The sequence below is a fragment of the Mauremys mutica genome, chromosome 10 (assembly GCF_020497125.1).
Source record: "Mauremys mutica isolate MM-2020 ecotype Southern chromosome 10, ASM2049712v1, whole genome shotgun sequence".
Lineage (NCBI taxonomy): Eukaryota > Metazoa > Chordata > Testudines > Geoemydidae > Mauremys > Mauremys mutica.
In genome coordinates, this window is record NC_059081.1 from 81,567,131 (window position 1) to 81,580,680 (window position 13,550).

Genomic DNA, 13,550 nt, shown 5'->3' on the forward strand with positions numbered 1-13,550 from the left:
CAAGAAAGTCACAAATGTAGCTTATTTTTTTATCTAATATTACTAAAATTAATACTTGTGCATTACAAAAAAGTATGAGTTACTATGTAGGAGAATCAAAGTTCAGTTGCTGTAACCAAGAGAGGACTATAGAGAGGCGGTTTATAGTAGAGGCAGTGGTTTTAGATGATATCAAAACATCAGCCTTGATACCCCTTTCATTGTCCCTCATAGGTGTGTCTGCACCTTCTTTCATGCTGTCCCTGATGCCTCAAATTTCTTTGCCAAGCCATCTTCCTTGACACAGCCAAACCCCTCCTAAACCTTACCCATCTCACCTGCAAGAAACAAAGGGTAGGACAGGTAAGCAATCAAAAACACAGAATCATCAATATATGCACATGCCTTAAGAGTAATTATTGTCACCCTTGTCCATCCGTTCCTCTCCCTTCAACACAGGGATCATGTCATTGTTTGTTTTTGTGACATATCTAGTACATTTTTCTCAATACCAGAAAATCATTAAAATATTATATCTCAGGAGAATGAAATAATCACTAAAAGTAACTGGATAGGTTCCCTCCTGTAGCAGCCGCAGCCATGCTGCATCACATAACTTTTTCTCCACCCACTGAGGTACAATGCTATCCTCATAACACACTGGCTAACAGAAGAAGCCAACAATGCCTCAAAAACTAGCTAATATAAACCAATGGCCGTACCAAAGTGGTATCCTCTGTACATATACATCTTAATGGGGAAAAGGGGAGGACAGGAAAGCTATGTTCAAACAGGACACAAGGAAACTGCAATTAAAATCTAAGCCTCAGTATTATCACAAACCTGGATGATTATATTTGTCTTTTCCTGGATCTGTACTGATAACTCCTCTTTCTCCTTTTCGTAATGGGCTTGTGCCTTTTCTGTCTCTTGTATCAACACCTGCTCCTTGCTGCGCCAGGCAGTCTTCCTTTCAGCTTCAAATTCCTCCTGTATTAAAAAAAAAAAGTTTTAAAAAAAGATTCCCAGGCCAATCAACCAAAAATGATTTGCAGAAATCTAACTAAAAATTACCAAGTGTGGCACTTTAGAGGATATTTACATGGATGAAGGGACTATCTGGAAATGTCAAAAAAATTCCTACATGGTTTTCAATAAACTCACATAACATATTCTCACCAGTACCGATACTTTATCAAGTTCTCTGTTAAGATCTGAGATATGGTGACAGCATAAAAACTAGTGCATCTCTGAACACGGGGGCATCGAAGCACCCACATGTAGTGCAGTACTGTTCCTTGGCATAGCATTTGAATGAACAACACTGTTCCTCACTACTGTTCATTCGAGATTATTGTCCCCAAAATATAGTATTTCCCAGGAAGACACTAGAAATATCAGAAATGCTTATCTGATATAGCTATCAATATCAGACATAGTGCTTTCTAGAAAGAATATTGGGTATGACAACACACTATTATAGTTACAGTGGGAGATTTACCCATATGCTTGTAAGAGTAGCATTTGGGAGAACTCATTAATTCAAAGGACCCAATAGAAGCAAGTGCAGAGAAGGATCTTTTGAAACAACTAAAAATTATACGGAGATAATGTATTTAAAAAATCCACTAACTCTCTTCAACCCAGCAGTCTTAACATTCAAACCCAAGGAATAATATTGGTAAGTGATGCTTAAATTGAAGTACATTTGAAAGTGCTTAATCACATCTTGAATTTCTAAAGACATTTCTTGAGGCAGCCACCTTGGTACAAAATAGCCTACCAATGACACTGTATTAAAGGAGAAGTTACTTATCCCGTACAGTAACTGAAGTTCTTTGAGATGTTTGTCCCTATGGGTGCTCCACTTCAGTTGTGCACGTCCCCTATACACGTTTGATCAGAGACTTCTGGTAGCAGTGCCAGTTCAGTCCACACAAACGCCCTAGTTATCTTCATGCCCCATGATAAGGGTGTGATGCAGTAGGGAGCGGGGTGGATTGACCTGGGAATGTCGTTTAGTTTTACTGGGGCTGTCTGCATGGGAGAGGGGAGAGCAGGGGATGACTTTAGGTGAGGGACAGGACCTGAGCCTGTAACCTGAGCCAGGAAGGGGGGTGGGGTGAGTCGACACCTTTGCCCAGGAAGCTGGACAAAGGAAGAGAGCCTGCTGGAGAGGTTTTTGATTTCAGTTTTGGGCTGGCTGGGAAGAGGCAGGGAACCCCAAGTCTGGGGTCTACGATCCTTGCCCCCCAGAGGGACCTGACTGAGGGGTCCTGGTTGTACCTACAAGCCCTGCTTGGGACTGTCCTCCTGTTGTCTAATAAACCTTCTGTTTTACTGGCTGGCTGAGAGTCACGGTGAATTGCAGGAAGTGGGGGGTGCAGGGCCCTGACTCCCCCACACTCCATGACAAAGGGTATGTAAGGGCAGCATCAGACAACCAAATTCAATTCCTTCTCTAACTCAAGAGTCCCACAAAGGAAGACTCCAAAGCAGAAGGGAAGGATGGCACCTAGTGGGCACCCATAGAATCTCAAAGAATTCCAGTTCCTGTAAAGGGTAAGGAACTCCTCCTCCTCTTCCAAGTAATGTCCCTATACTGGTGCTCCACTTCAGGTGACTTCTGAGCAGTACCTGTAAAGGAGGTGGATATTTTGGAGCCAGATATAAGACTGACGGGAGACTAACAATACCAAGGTGGAATCTTGATTTAGAGGCATGTATAGAATGTAATGTTTAGAAAAAGGTGTGAACCAAAGCCCACGGGGCAGCTTTGCATATTTCTCCAATGGGAACATTCTTTAATGGGGTTACGGAAACAGACTGATCAAGTGGCGTGAGATATCATAGAATATCAGGGTTGGAAAGGACCTCGGGAGAGGTATAACCCGAAGAGAAGGTTGGCCTTGTAGCAACAGAAAATGTAACCAAAAACCCACTTGGAGAGTCTTTGGGTGGAGACAGGGGCTCCTCTTACGCTGTCCACAAACAGTCTTGCAGCAGCACTAAAGGATTTAGTGCTTTCCAGATAAAAGACAAATGCCCTTCCGACATCTAAGATGTGAAGAGAGGCTTCCTCTGTAGTCTGAGGAGGTTTGGGGTAGAAAACCAGAAGCTGAATGTCTTAGTTGATGTAGAAGTCTGAGGTTACCTTGGGCAAAAGTGGAAGTGTGACCAGAGAGAGATTTTTTCTTTAATAAATGTGGTGTACAAAGAATCAGCTATCAAAGCCCGCTAATTCACCAGTTCTCCTAGTGGAGGTAATAGCCCCTAAGATTGCAGACTTCACAAACTAGTATGGAAAAGACGGTTACTCACCTTTGTAACTGTTGTTCTTCGAGATGTGTTGCTCATATCCATTCCAATTAGGTGTGCGTGCGCCGCGTGCACGTTCGTCGGAAGATTTTTACCCTAGCAACACTCAGTGGGTCGGCTGGGCGCCCCCTGGAGTGGCGCCGCCATGGCGCCGGATATATACCCCTGCCGACCCAACCGCCCCTCAGTTCCTTCTTGCCGGATACTCTGACAGTGGGGAAGGAGGGCGGGTTTGGAATGGATATGAGCAACACATCTCGAAGAACAACAGTTACAAAGGTGAGTAACCGTCTTTTCTTCTTCAAGTGCTTGCTCATATCCATTCCAGTTAGGTGACTCCCAAGCCTTACCTAGGCGGTGGGGTCGGAGTGAGATGTTGCAGAATGCAAAACTGCTGAGCCAAATGCTGCATCGTCTCTGGACTGTTGAACCAGTGCGTAATGCGAGGCAAAGGTGTGAACTGATGACCAAGTAGCTGCTCGACATATATCCTGGATAGGAACGTGGGCCAGGAAGGCGGCAGATGAAGCCTGAGCCCGAGTAGAATGGGCAGTGAGGTGGCTAGCCGGAACATGAGCCAAGTCATAGCATGTACGGATGCAGGACATCACCCAAGATGAAATTTGTTGGGATGAGACTTGTAGGCCTTTCATCCGATCTGCCACAGCTACGAAGAGTTGAGGTGACCTTCGGAAGGGTTTTGTTCTCTCGATATAGAAGGCGAGAGCCCTGCGAACGTCTAGGGTGTGCAGCTGTTGTTCCCATCGCGATGTGTGCAGCTTCGGGAAAAAGACTAGAAGATGTCTTGATTGACATGAAAGGCAGACACCACCTTAGGGAGGAAGGAGGGGTGTGGTCGCAGCTGTACCGTATCCTTATGGAATACCGTATACAGGGGATTCGCTGTCAAGGCCCAAAGCTCAGATACTCGCCACGCCGAAGTAATAGCGACGAGGAAGGCTGTTTTCCAGGAAAGGTACAGTAGCGAGCAGGTGGCCAGTGGTTCGAAAGGGGCACCCATAAGTCTGGTTAAGACCAGGTTAAGATCCCAGGTAGGAGTCGGTCATCTGACTTGAGGATACAGACGTTCTAAGCCCTTGAGGAACCTTGAGACTATGGGGTGAGAGAAGATCGAGCGGCCATTTTCCCCTGGGTGTAAGGCAGAGATGGCTGCCAGATGGACCTTTATGGACGAGACCGCTAGGCTCTGTACTTTCAGGGACCAGAGGTAGTACAGAATAGCAGGAACAGGCACCTGCGTGGGCACTAAGTCAAGCTGGATGCACCAGCAGGAGAAACGCTTCCACTTTGCCAGATATGTCATCCTAGTGGAAGGCTTCCGACTGCCCAAGAGTACCTGCTGAACTGAGGCAGAACAACGCAACTCAGACTGGCTCAACCATGCAGCAGCCATGCCGTGAGATGAAGAGGCTGCAGGTCCGGATGGTGAAGCCTGCCGAAGTTCTGTGTTATCAGATCAGGCCAGAGTGGCAGAGGAATCGGGTCTGCCACTGCAAGGTCGAACAACATGGTGTACCAGAGCTGCCTCGGCCACGTTGGAGCAAGCAGGATCATGCGGGGTGCTGTCCCTGCGGAGCTTGAGAAGGACTCTGTGGACGAGTGGGAACAGTGGGAAGGCATAGAATAGGTGCCTCTTCCACGGAATCAGGAACGCGTCCAAGAGGGAGCCCGGGGAGCGGCCCTGGAATGAGCAGAACACCTGGCATTTCCTGTTCTCTCGGGAGGCAAAGAGGTCGACATGGGGAAACCCCCACTTCCGGAAAACCGAATGGATGACGTCCGGGCGGATCGACCACTCGTGAGACAGGAAGGATCTGCTGAGATGATCCGCCAGAGTGTTCTGGACTCTGGGGAGAAAGTACGCTACCAAGTCGATCGAGTGGGCTATACAAAAGTCCCAGAGGCGAACGGCCTCTCGACAAAGGGGCGAGGGACATGCTCCGCCCTGCTTGTTTTTGTAAAACATGGCCATTGTGTTGTCCGTAAATACTGATACACAACGGCCTTGGAGATGGTCTCGAAACACTTGGCATGCTAGACGGACCACCCTCAGCTCCCGCACACTGATGTGCAAAGCCAGCTCCTGAGATGACCAGAGACCCTGAGTGTGAAGGCCCTCGAGGTGGGCACCCCAACCCAGAGATGATGCGTCTGTGGTCAGAGCCATCGAGGGTTGCGGTGGGTGGAATGGCATCCCTGCGCAAACAATGGTGGGGTTCAACCACCAGGTTAGGGAGACCAGGACCTCCTGGGGAATGGTGAGTACGGAGTCCAGGCTGTCTCTGCACGGCCTATATATTGAAGCTAGCCAAGTTTGAATGGGGCGGAGGCGTAGCCTCGCGTGCTTGGTTACGAAGGTGCAGGAGGCCATGTGCCCAATCAGGCTGAGGCAGTTGCGTACCGACATTGTCGGGAAGGTTTGGAGACCCCAAATAATGGAAGCCATCGCTTCAAAACGCGACTGTGGGAGGCAGGCTCTGGCCAGATTGGAGTCCAGAGTCGCTCCGATGAAATCTAGTCTCTGTGTGGGTGTTAAAGTAGACTTCTCTGTGTTGATCATGAGGCCGAGGCTCCCGAAGAGGTCTTCGACTATGCGCAGGTGTTGCGACACTTGCGACTGGAAGTCCCTCGAATGAGCCAATCGTCGAGTTACGGGTATACGTGTACCCGACGACGGCAGAGGGAGGCGGCGACTACGGCCATGCATTCGTGAACACACGCAGAGCTGTAGAAAGGCCAAACGGGAGTGTAGTAAACTGAAAGTGTTGAAGGCTGACCACAAAACGGAGGTACCGTCTGTGCGGCTGGTAAATTGTGACGTGGAAATACGCATCCTTCATATCGAGGGCGGCATACCAGTCTCCCAGATCCAGGGAGGGAATTAATGGTCCCCAGGGTTACCATGCGGAACTTCAGCTTTATCATGAATTTGTTGAGTTCTCGCAGGTCTAAGATCGGTCGCAGACCTCCCTTTGCCTTGGGTCCCAAGGAAGTAACGGGAGTAAAACCCCTTGCCCCTCATGTCTTTTGGTACCTCCTCTATGGCTCCTAGAGCTAGGAGCGACTGGACCTCTTGCAAGAGTAATTGCTCGTGAGAGGGGTCCCTGAAGAGGGACGGGGAGGGAGGGTGGGAGGGGGGGGTTAAAACAAACTGGAGGTGGTATCCCAATTCCACCGGGCGCAGGACCCAGCGGTCGGAAGTGAGCTGGGACCAGGCAGGGAGGAAATGAGAGAGACGGTTGAGAAACGGAGGAAAAGGATCCAGGAAAGTAACTGGTGGGCCGCCCTCGGGCATCCCCTCAAAAGTTTTGCTTGGGCCCTGCTGGTGGTTTTGGGGGCGCCTGATTTTGGCCTCCTTGAGGGCCAGACTGCCTTCGAGGATTTCCTCTGCCACGCCTTCTGCTAAAGTCCTGACGCGGTCTAGGCGGGGCGTAAGGGCGGTGTGGCTGTGGCCGGAAGGTCCTGCGTTCGGTCACTGGCGTGTGCATACCCAGCGAGCGCATTATAACTCGATTATCTTTCAGACTCTGCAGTCTGGGGTCAGTCTTATCTGAAAACAGGCCTTGGCCTTCGAAGGGCAAATCCTGAATGGTTTGTTACAATTCAGGGGGAAGGCCTGATACTTGGAACCAGGAGATGCACCTCATTGTCACTCCTGACATCAAGGTTCTGGCTGCCGAGTCCGCGGAATCCAGAGAAGCCTGGAGGGAGGTTCTCCCATGACGCTCCCCCTCATTCACCGATTGGACCACTAAAGAGCAAGGAGATGGATGAGTGTAGAGGTATTCGTACCCCTTTGAGGGGACCATATATTTCCTCTCAACCCCCCTTGCTGTAGGTGGAATCGAGGCCGGGGTCTGCCAGATGGTATCCACATTGGACTGTATGGTGCGGATAAATGGCAGGGCCACTCTAGTGGGTGCATCAGCCGAGAGGATATCCACAACAGGGTCCTCTACTTCAGGGACCTCCTCCACTTGTAGGTTCATATTCAGAGCCACTCGTCTCAGGAGGTCCTGATGGGCTCTGAGATCAATCGGTGGAGGGCCTGCGGAGGATGTTCCCGCCACCGTCTCGTCAGGCGAGGAGGAAGAGGAGAGGCCCGGGACCAAGGGGTCCTGTGGGGGTTCCTGTATTTGCGGAACGTCCTCTGCGTCAGGTGGAGTCTGGGTGTCCACAGTTGGGATCAGAGCCTCATCCGTGCCCGTAGGTGGAGGTCGGCTTAGCGTCGCCTCTGGTACCCGGTGTTCTGACGGGACCGACCGTGGAGCGACTGGTGGAGCACCTTGGGACTGGTGGTATGCCCACGGTGTCCAGAAGGACCAGTAATGAGGTCCTTGGCTGGGGATGTCAGAGTCACGTTCCTGCTGGTAGGATGCACTACCAGCTTGAGAGGACACCGATGTGTGTCTGGAAGGCCACGGCGGTGTCGAGAGATCCTGGGGGGGCACCACAGATCTGGATGTGCGCTGCTGGGTTGGTAGCGGAGAGCGGTACCGTGACCCATAATGGTACCGCGACCAAGACCGGGACCTTCTACCGTAGCGGTGCCAGGAGGTCAACCGGTACCTCGAGTCCCTTTGTCCAGAGCGACTGCAGGAAACACGGTACTGAGAGTCGGATCGGTACCGCGAGTACCTGGTTGGCGACCGAGATGTCGATCGGTGCCGCGAGTGCGACCGGTACCGCGATGGAGAGCAGTACCAGGACTGTGAGTGGCGCCGAGAGCGGGAATGGCGAGATCGAGAGCGTATGCGAGATCGTGATCTTGAACGACGACTCTCTGTTGGGGAAACGGAAGGCGGCCTTACCAGGGCCGGTTTCCCAACAGATTGAATAACCCGCATCGGCGGTGCCGGGGGTTGAGGCCGTGCCGACTCCGTCATGGCAATGAGCTCCCGTGCCGTGGAGAAGGTCTCCGGTGTAGAAGGCAGGGCAAGCTCAACCACAGCATGAGCCAGGGAGCTATCAGGTACCAGACTCAATGGCCCTTGTGGGACCGGAATCGATGGTGCTGAGCTCAGTGGAGTCGCAACTGGCGGTGCCACGACTGATGGTGCCGTGGCAGAGGACGGTGCCAGGCGAGCCGTCTTCGAAGAGCGCTCTTTCTGTTGAGCTGCAGCAGTTGGAGCGCTATGTTGCTTCCTGGGTCTCTGGGACAGGGAGCGGTGCCGAGCAGATGTCGGTGCCAGTAAAGGTCAGTGCCGGGGCTCCTTCTCGGTACCGGAGCGGTCCGGGGCCGAAGGGGCGCTCCTTACCGAACCAGTCTGTTGGGCACTCAGTACCGACGCTGCAGGAGTAAGTGCCGACTCCATGAGGAACTGCTTTAATCTAAAGTCCCGCTCCTAAAGGACTTGCAAATGCGGCACTTATCTGGAAGGTGGGATTCCCCTAGGCACTTGAGGCAGGAGTCGTGGGGATCCCCTATTGGCATCGGCTTTTGGCAAGCTGAGCACGGTTTGAATCCTGGTGCCTTGGGCATGAGCCCGTACTGGGGCGGGGGAAAGGGGCTAATCCCCAAACCCCCCCTTTTAGCTATATACAATAACTATAAATACAATAACTAATACTAACTATAACTACCAAACTCGAACTATGAAACAATTAGCAGTAGAGAACTACGAGTAGCTAGGGATATGGAGATCAGCAAAGCCGCGCTCCACAGTTCCAACGACCATCACGGGCGGTAAGAAGGAACTGAGGGGCGGTTGAGTCGACAGGGGTATATATCCGGCACCATGGCGGCGCCACTCCGGGGGCGCCCAGCCGACCCACCGAGTGTTGCTACAGTAAAAATCTTCCGATGAGCGTGCACACGGCACACGCACACCGAATTGAAATCGATATGAGCAAGCACTCGAAGAAGAAGGGAACTTTTAGCCAGTGGTTTAAGGGGAGGTCTCATTAGAGAATTAAGAACCAGGTATAAGTCTCACTCCGGTGTATGTTGTTTGACATGAGGAAAAAGATCATGATTCATCAAAGGATTATCAGAAGTAGTGAGGTGAGTAAAGACCAAAAAACCCTTGACTGAGGAATGGAAAAATTGCAATAGCCACTAGATGAAATTTAATGGAACTCCAAAAGAGGGCCCCAGTTCTTCATACCCAAAAGGTAATCCAATATATCAGACAGGTAATAGTTCAACAAGAGACAAGTACCTTTGGAACCTCTTCCTCTTCTGCAGGTATGTTTTTCTAGTTCACTCATTTCTACTACTGCAAAACTTCTTGCAATTCTTTTGAACAGGAGATCTCTACCCATAAGATCCATCTATATGCCAAGCCTTGAGACGTAGAGCTGTCAAGTTGGGGTGAAGACCTTCCACCAAGTCCTGGGTTAGCAGGTCAGGTATTATTGGTAATCGAAGTGCAGGGCAAGAGGAGGGGCAAATCAGGTATGGGAACCATATCTGACTGGGCTAAATTGGTGCAATTAGGATGACTCTGGTTCTGTCCTGCTTGATCTTGTTTAGGATTCTGAGAAGCAATGGCATCAGAGAATAGGCAGCTAGGAGGTTCCTGGACCACAAAATGAGAAAGGCACCTCCCAGATAATGACAACTAACACACCCTCCTGAGCAGAGTATGCAGCATTTTCTGTTTGGGGCACTGGCAAAGAGATCTAATTCTGGAGAACCCCAGGTAAGAAACATCAAGGGGTTAAGGTCCCATTTGTTATCATGGCAGAAGTGTCTGCTCAAGTGGTTTTCTGGAAGCCTGGTAAGTATGTGACAGAGTTGAAGGTCTGATGGGCTATGCACTAGTTCCACAGCTTTACTGTTTCTCTACAAAAGGATGAGGATCTTGCTCCTCCCTGGTGATTTATATTGTACATGCCAGCCATGCTGTCTCTATCCTCATGGATTGACCTTTAATCATAGGTAGAAAATGTCTGCAGTCAGATCTGACGACTCTGAGCTCCAGTAGGCTGATGTGGAGAATGGATTCCTGAGTTGCACATTTTCCTTGAATGGTATGACTTTGAAAACAAGCTCTCCACCCTATATGAAATGTGCCAGTCACTATAGTTGTAGTTGGGGATGGAAAAGCGAATGAACTCCAATGCACACTGTGACAGGTTGGACCCCTTGAGAAGCCCCTACTATGCTGAGATACCACTCAGTGTACCTGTTCTGCCAGCATGGGACACACACACACACACACACACGGGAAGGGCCACACCCGGCTGCAGATCAGCTCTAGGAAAACTCAGTTTAAGGGACTTGTTCCAGCACTCAGATGTCCACCTTCCTTGGACGGCAGCTGCAAACACATATTATGAAATTTGCCCCCTTCCTCAACGTGGAGAGAGGTGTGCACATTTCTTACCTCCATCCCCACCCGAGTTAGAAATTACAGAAACTGGGTTTAATTCTAAACAATAGAATCATAGAATATCAAGGTTGGAAGGGACCTCAGGAGGTCCAACCCCCTGCTCAAAGCAGGACCAATCCCCAACTAAATGATCCCAGCCAGGGCTTTGTCAAGCCTGACCTTAAAAACCTCCAAGGAAAGGCAGATTTTAAGTGGTAAAAGGGGTAACAAACAGAACAAAGCAGATTACTAAGCAAATGAAATCAAATACACAAACTAAGCTTGTTTCACTTAAGAAGTTAGTTACAAATAGTATTTCTCCCCCTAAATATTGTTGCAGGCAGTTTGCGAAGTTTCTGTGGTTCAGAGCTCCAGTTATATTCCTTTTCAGACTGGACCCCTGTCTCAGTCTGGCCTCCCCACTTGCCTTCAGTTTTTCTTCTTGGGCAGATAGGCCATGGTGAGGAGTCCTGTTTGCCTTCCTCCCCCCCCTTACATAGGATTTACGTAAGGCGGGAATCCTTTGTTTCCAAAGCTTGACCCACCTTCCCTTACAGTGGAAAGTTACAACTATCAGGTGACAAGACCACCTGACTCTGTAGGATCACAGAGTCCATGAGTCAGTGGTAGTATGGAGCATACACACAAAAGCCAAGCTTTTCACAGCTCATTGTCTTCGCTGATGGGCCATCCGACCTGTCTGGCTTTTCCACTGTTGTACCTGAAGTGTTATCAGTGGGTGTCACCCAAAGTAGCATAGATTAAATACAGATACATAGTCAATATTCCTAACTTCAGATACAGAAATGATACAGGCATACAAATTAGATAATCACATTCAGTAAATCATAACCTTTCCAATCATCTCACATGAGCTATCTTGCATACAGTATATCTCAGTTCCATCATATTCATATCAATCATATTTTCATAAAGAATATAGAATGATACGTCGCACATACTTTGTCTCAGTCCTTTCACCAATGGAGAGTCTAGAACCTTTTGAAGCATCAATAATAATTTGCAGAGGCTGTGTGTGTTGGAAGTATAAACAGTTCTCAACCAAGCTTGGAAGCAATGAAGGCATAAGTCTGAACGCAGTGTTACAGAAGTACAGGCTGTCGTATGATCCAGGAGCTGCAAATGTGTTCTGGTTGTTATCTGTTGGCTCGTTTAAACTTGAGAAACGATGTTTGTCAGTACAATAAACCCGTCCATTGGTAAGTAAGCCTTAGATCAGGGATTGGCAACCTCTGGCCCGCGGCCCGCCAGGGTAAGCCCCCTGGCAGGTCGGGCCGGTTTGTTTACCTGCCGCATCTGCAAGTTTGGCCGATTGTGGCTCGCTGCTCCAGGCCAATAGGGGCTGCGGGAAGCAACAACCAGCACATCCCTCGGCCCACGCCACTTCCCGCAGCCCCCATTGGCCTGGGACAGCGAACCGCGGCCAGTCGGAGCTGCGATTGGCCGAACCTGCGGACGTGGCAGGTAAACAAACCGGCCTGGCCTGCCAGGGGACTTACCCTGGCGGGCCACGTGCCAAAGGTTGCTGATCCATGCCCTAGATGTTGTGGGGTCTAAGGTGGCTTCTATCTAGTATATGTGTTGAACTGGTATCATAGTGGACTTCTCTGTTGAGTTGAAGTCCTGGTATGATGAATAGTATTATGGCCTTCCTGACAGTGGAGCGAACCTCACTGTAAGGAGCCTGGAGACACCAACTGTCAAGGTAGGGGACGATGACTACCTCTTATTGACAGAGTTAAGTGGCTAGCACCACTGGAATCTTTATAAGGACTCTGGGAGTGGCACAAAGTGGAGCATCCAGGATTGAAAGTGCTCCAGGCCAACTATAAAACATAGAAACTTCTTGTTGGCTGGATGCATTAAAATATGAAAGTACACATTCTGGATATTGAGGGCCGTGAACAAGTCCTCCAGATATAAAGATGCTGTGTCACCACCGTGAACTTCTGCATTTTGATTAAAGTTTTTAAACATCCTGAGATCTAAGATTGGTTCTCAACAAGAAGAGTGGGTGGAGGCCAGCATGTACTTGGAATAGAACCCCTTCCCCCGAGGTACAGAGCGTCATACTCACCCAGTACAGAGAGAACACCCAGCACCCCCACGTTCGTCCTTGTAAAACAACTGTGTGGTATCCAATGCAAAGTTTGTCATGTCGGGTGTCTTCAGAAGGCTCATGATGCAATGAGCATGGTTGTTATAGTGATGTTATAGTAATTGTTACAGTAATGTTATAGTAGTGTTATAGGTTATAATTTCATGTATATCGTTATGAGGCTGAAAACGTATTCGGCTTAAAGCAAGCCCAGGCAAAAACTCTCCAAGAGCAGCAGAGAGGCAGTTCACACTTCATCAGGGCAGGTATGGGACAAACCCAGCCCAGCCTCACAGGAACAAAGGACACTGGCCTAGGCAGCAACAAAACCAGTGAGTCACCCCTCTTCCTTTGGTCAGTTTGGAACTGTGATGAGGTAATGTTCACCTGACTCGGGGGGGGGGGGGTTAGGGGGGCAAGCCAGGAGGGAAGAAAGGACATGATAAAAGGGAGAGACATTTGCCAGGCTCTTCCCCTCTCTTCCACCTCCATCTACAGACACCACAGCAAGCGACTGAAGTGCTGATCAAAGGGGAGAGCCTGGCTGAAGAGCAACCAGCCAGCCTGTGGTGAGAAGCATCTAAGTTTGTAAGGACACTGAAAGTGTTAAGATCGGCTTAGAATGCATTTTGCTTTTATTTCATTTGACCAAATCTGACTTCTTGTGCTTTGACTTATAATCACTTAAAATCTATCTTTATAGTTAATAAATTGGTTTAATTCTACGTGAAGCAGTGTGTTTGGTTTGAAGCTTGTCAGAGACTCCCCTTGGGATAACAAGCCTGGTACATACCTAT

The 13,550-nt window shown here is 49.4% G+C and overlaps 1 protein-coding gene across 2 annotated transcripts in view; it reads right to left on the minus strand.

The window, feature by feature from the left end:
- PCNT (pericentrin) overlaps window positions 1–13,550 on the minus strand; it is a 271,822-nt gene that overhangs the window by 115,534 nt on the left and 142,738 nt on the right. For both annotated transcript variants that reach the window (XM_045032451.1, XM_045032450.1), the window contains exon 23: window positions 823–969. In XM_045032451.1, coding sequence (XP_044888386.1) covers window positions 823–969 — 147 coding nt within the window. The remainder of the gene's footprint in view (window positions 1–822; window positions 970–13,550) is intronic.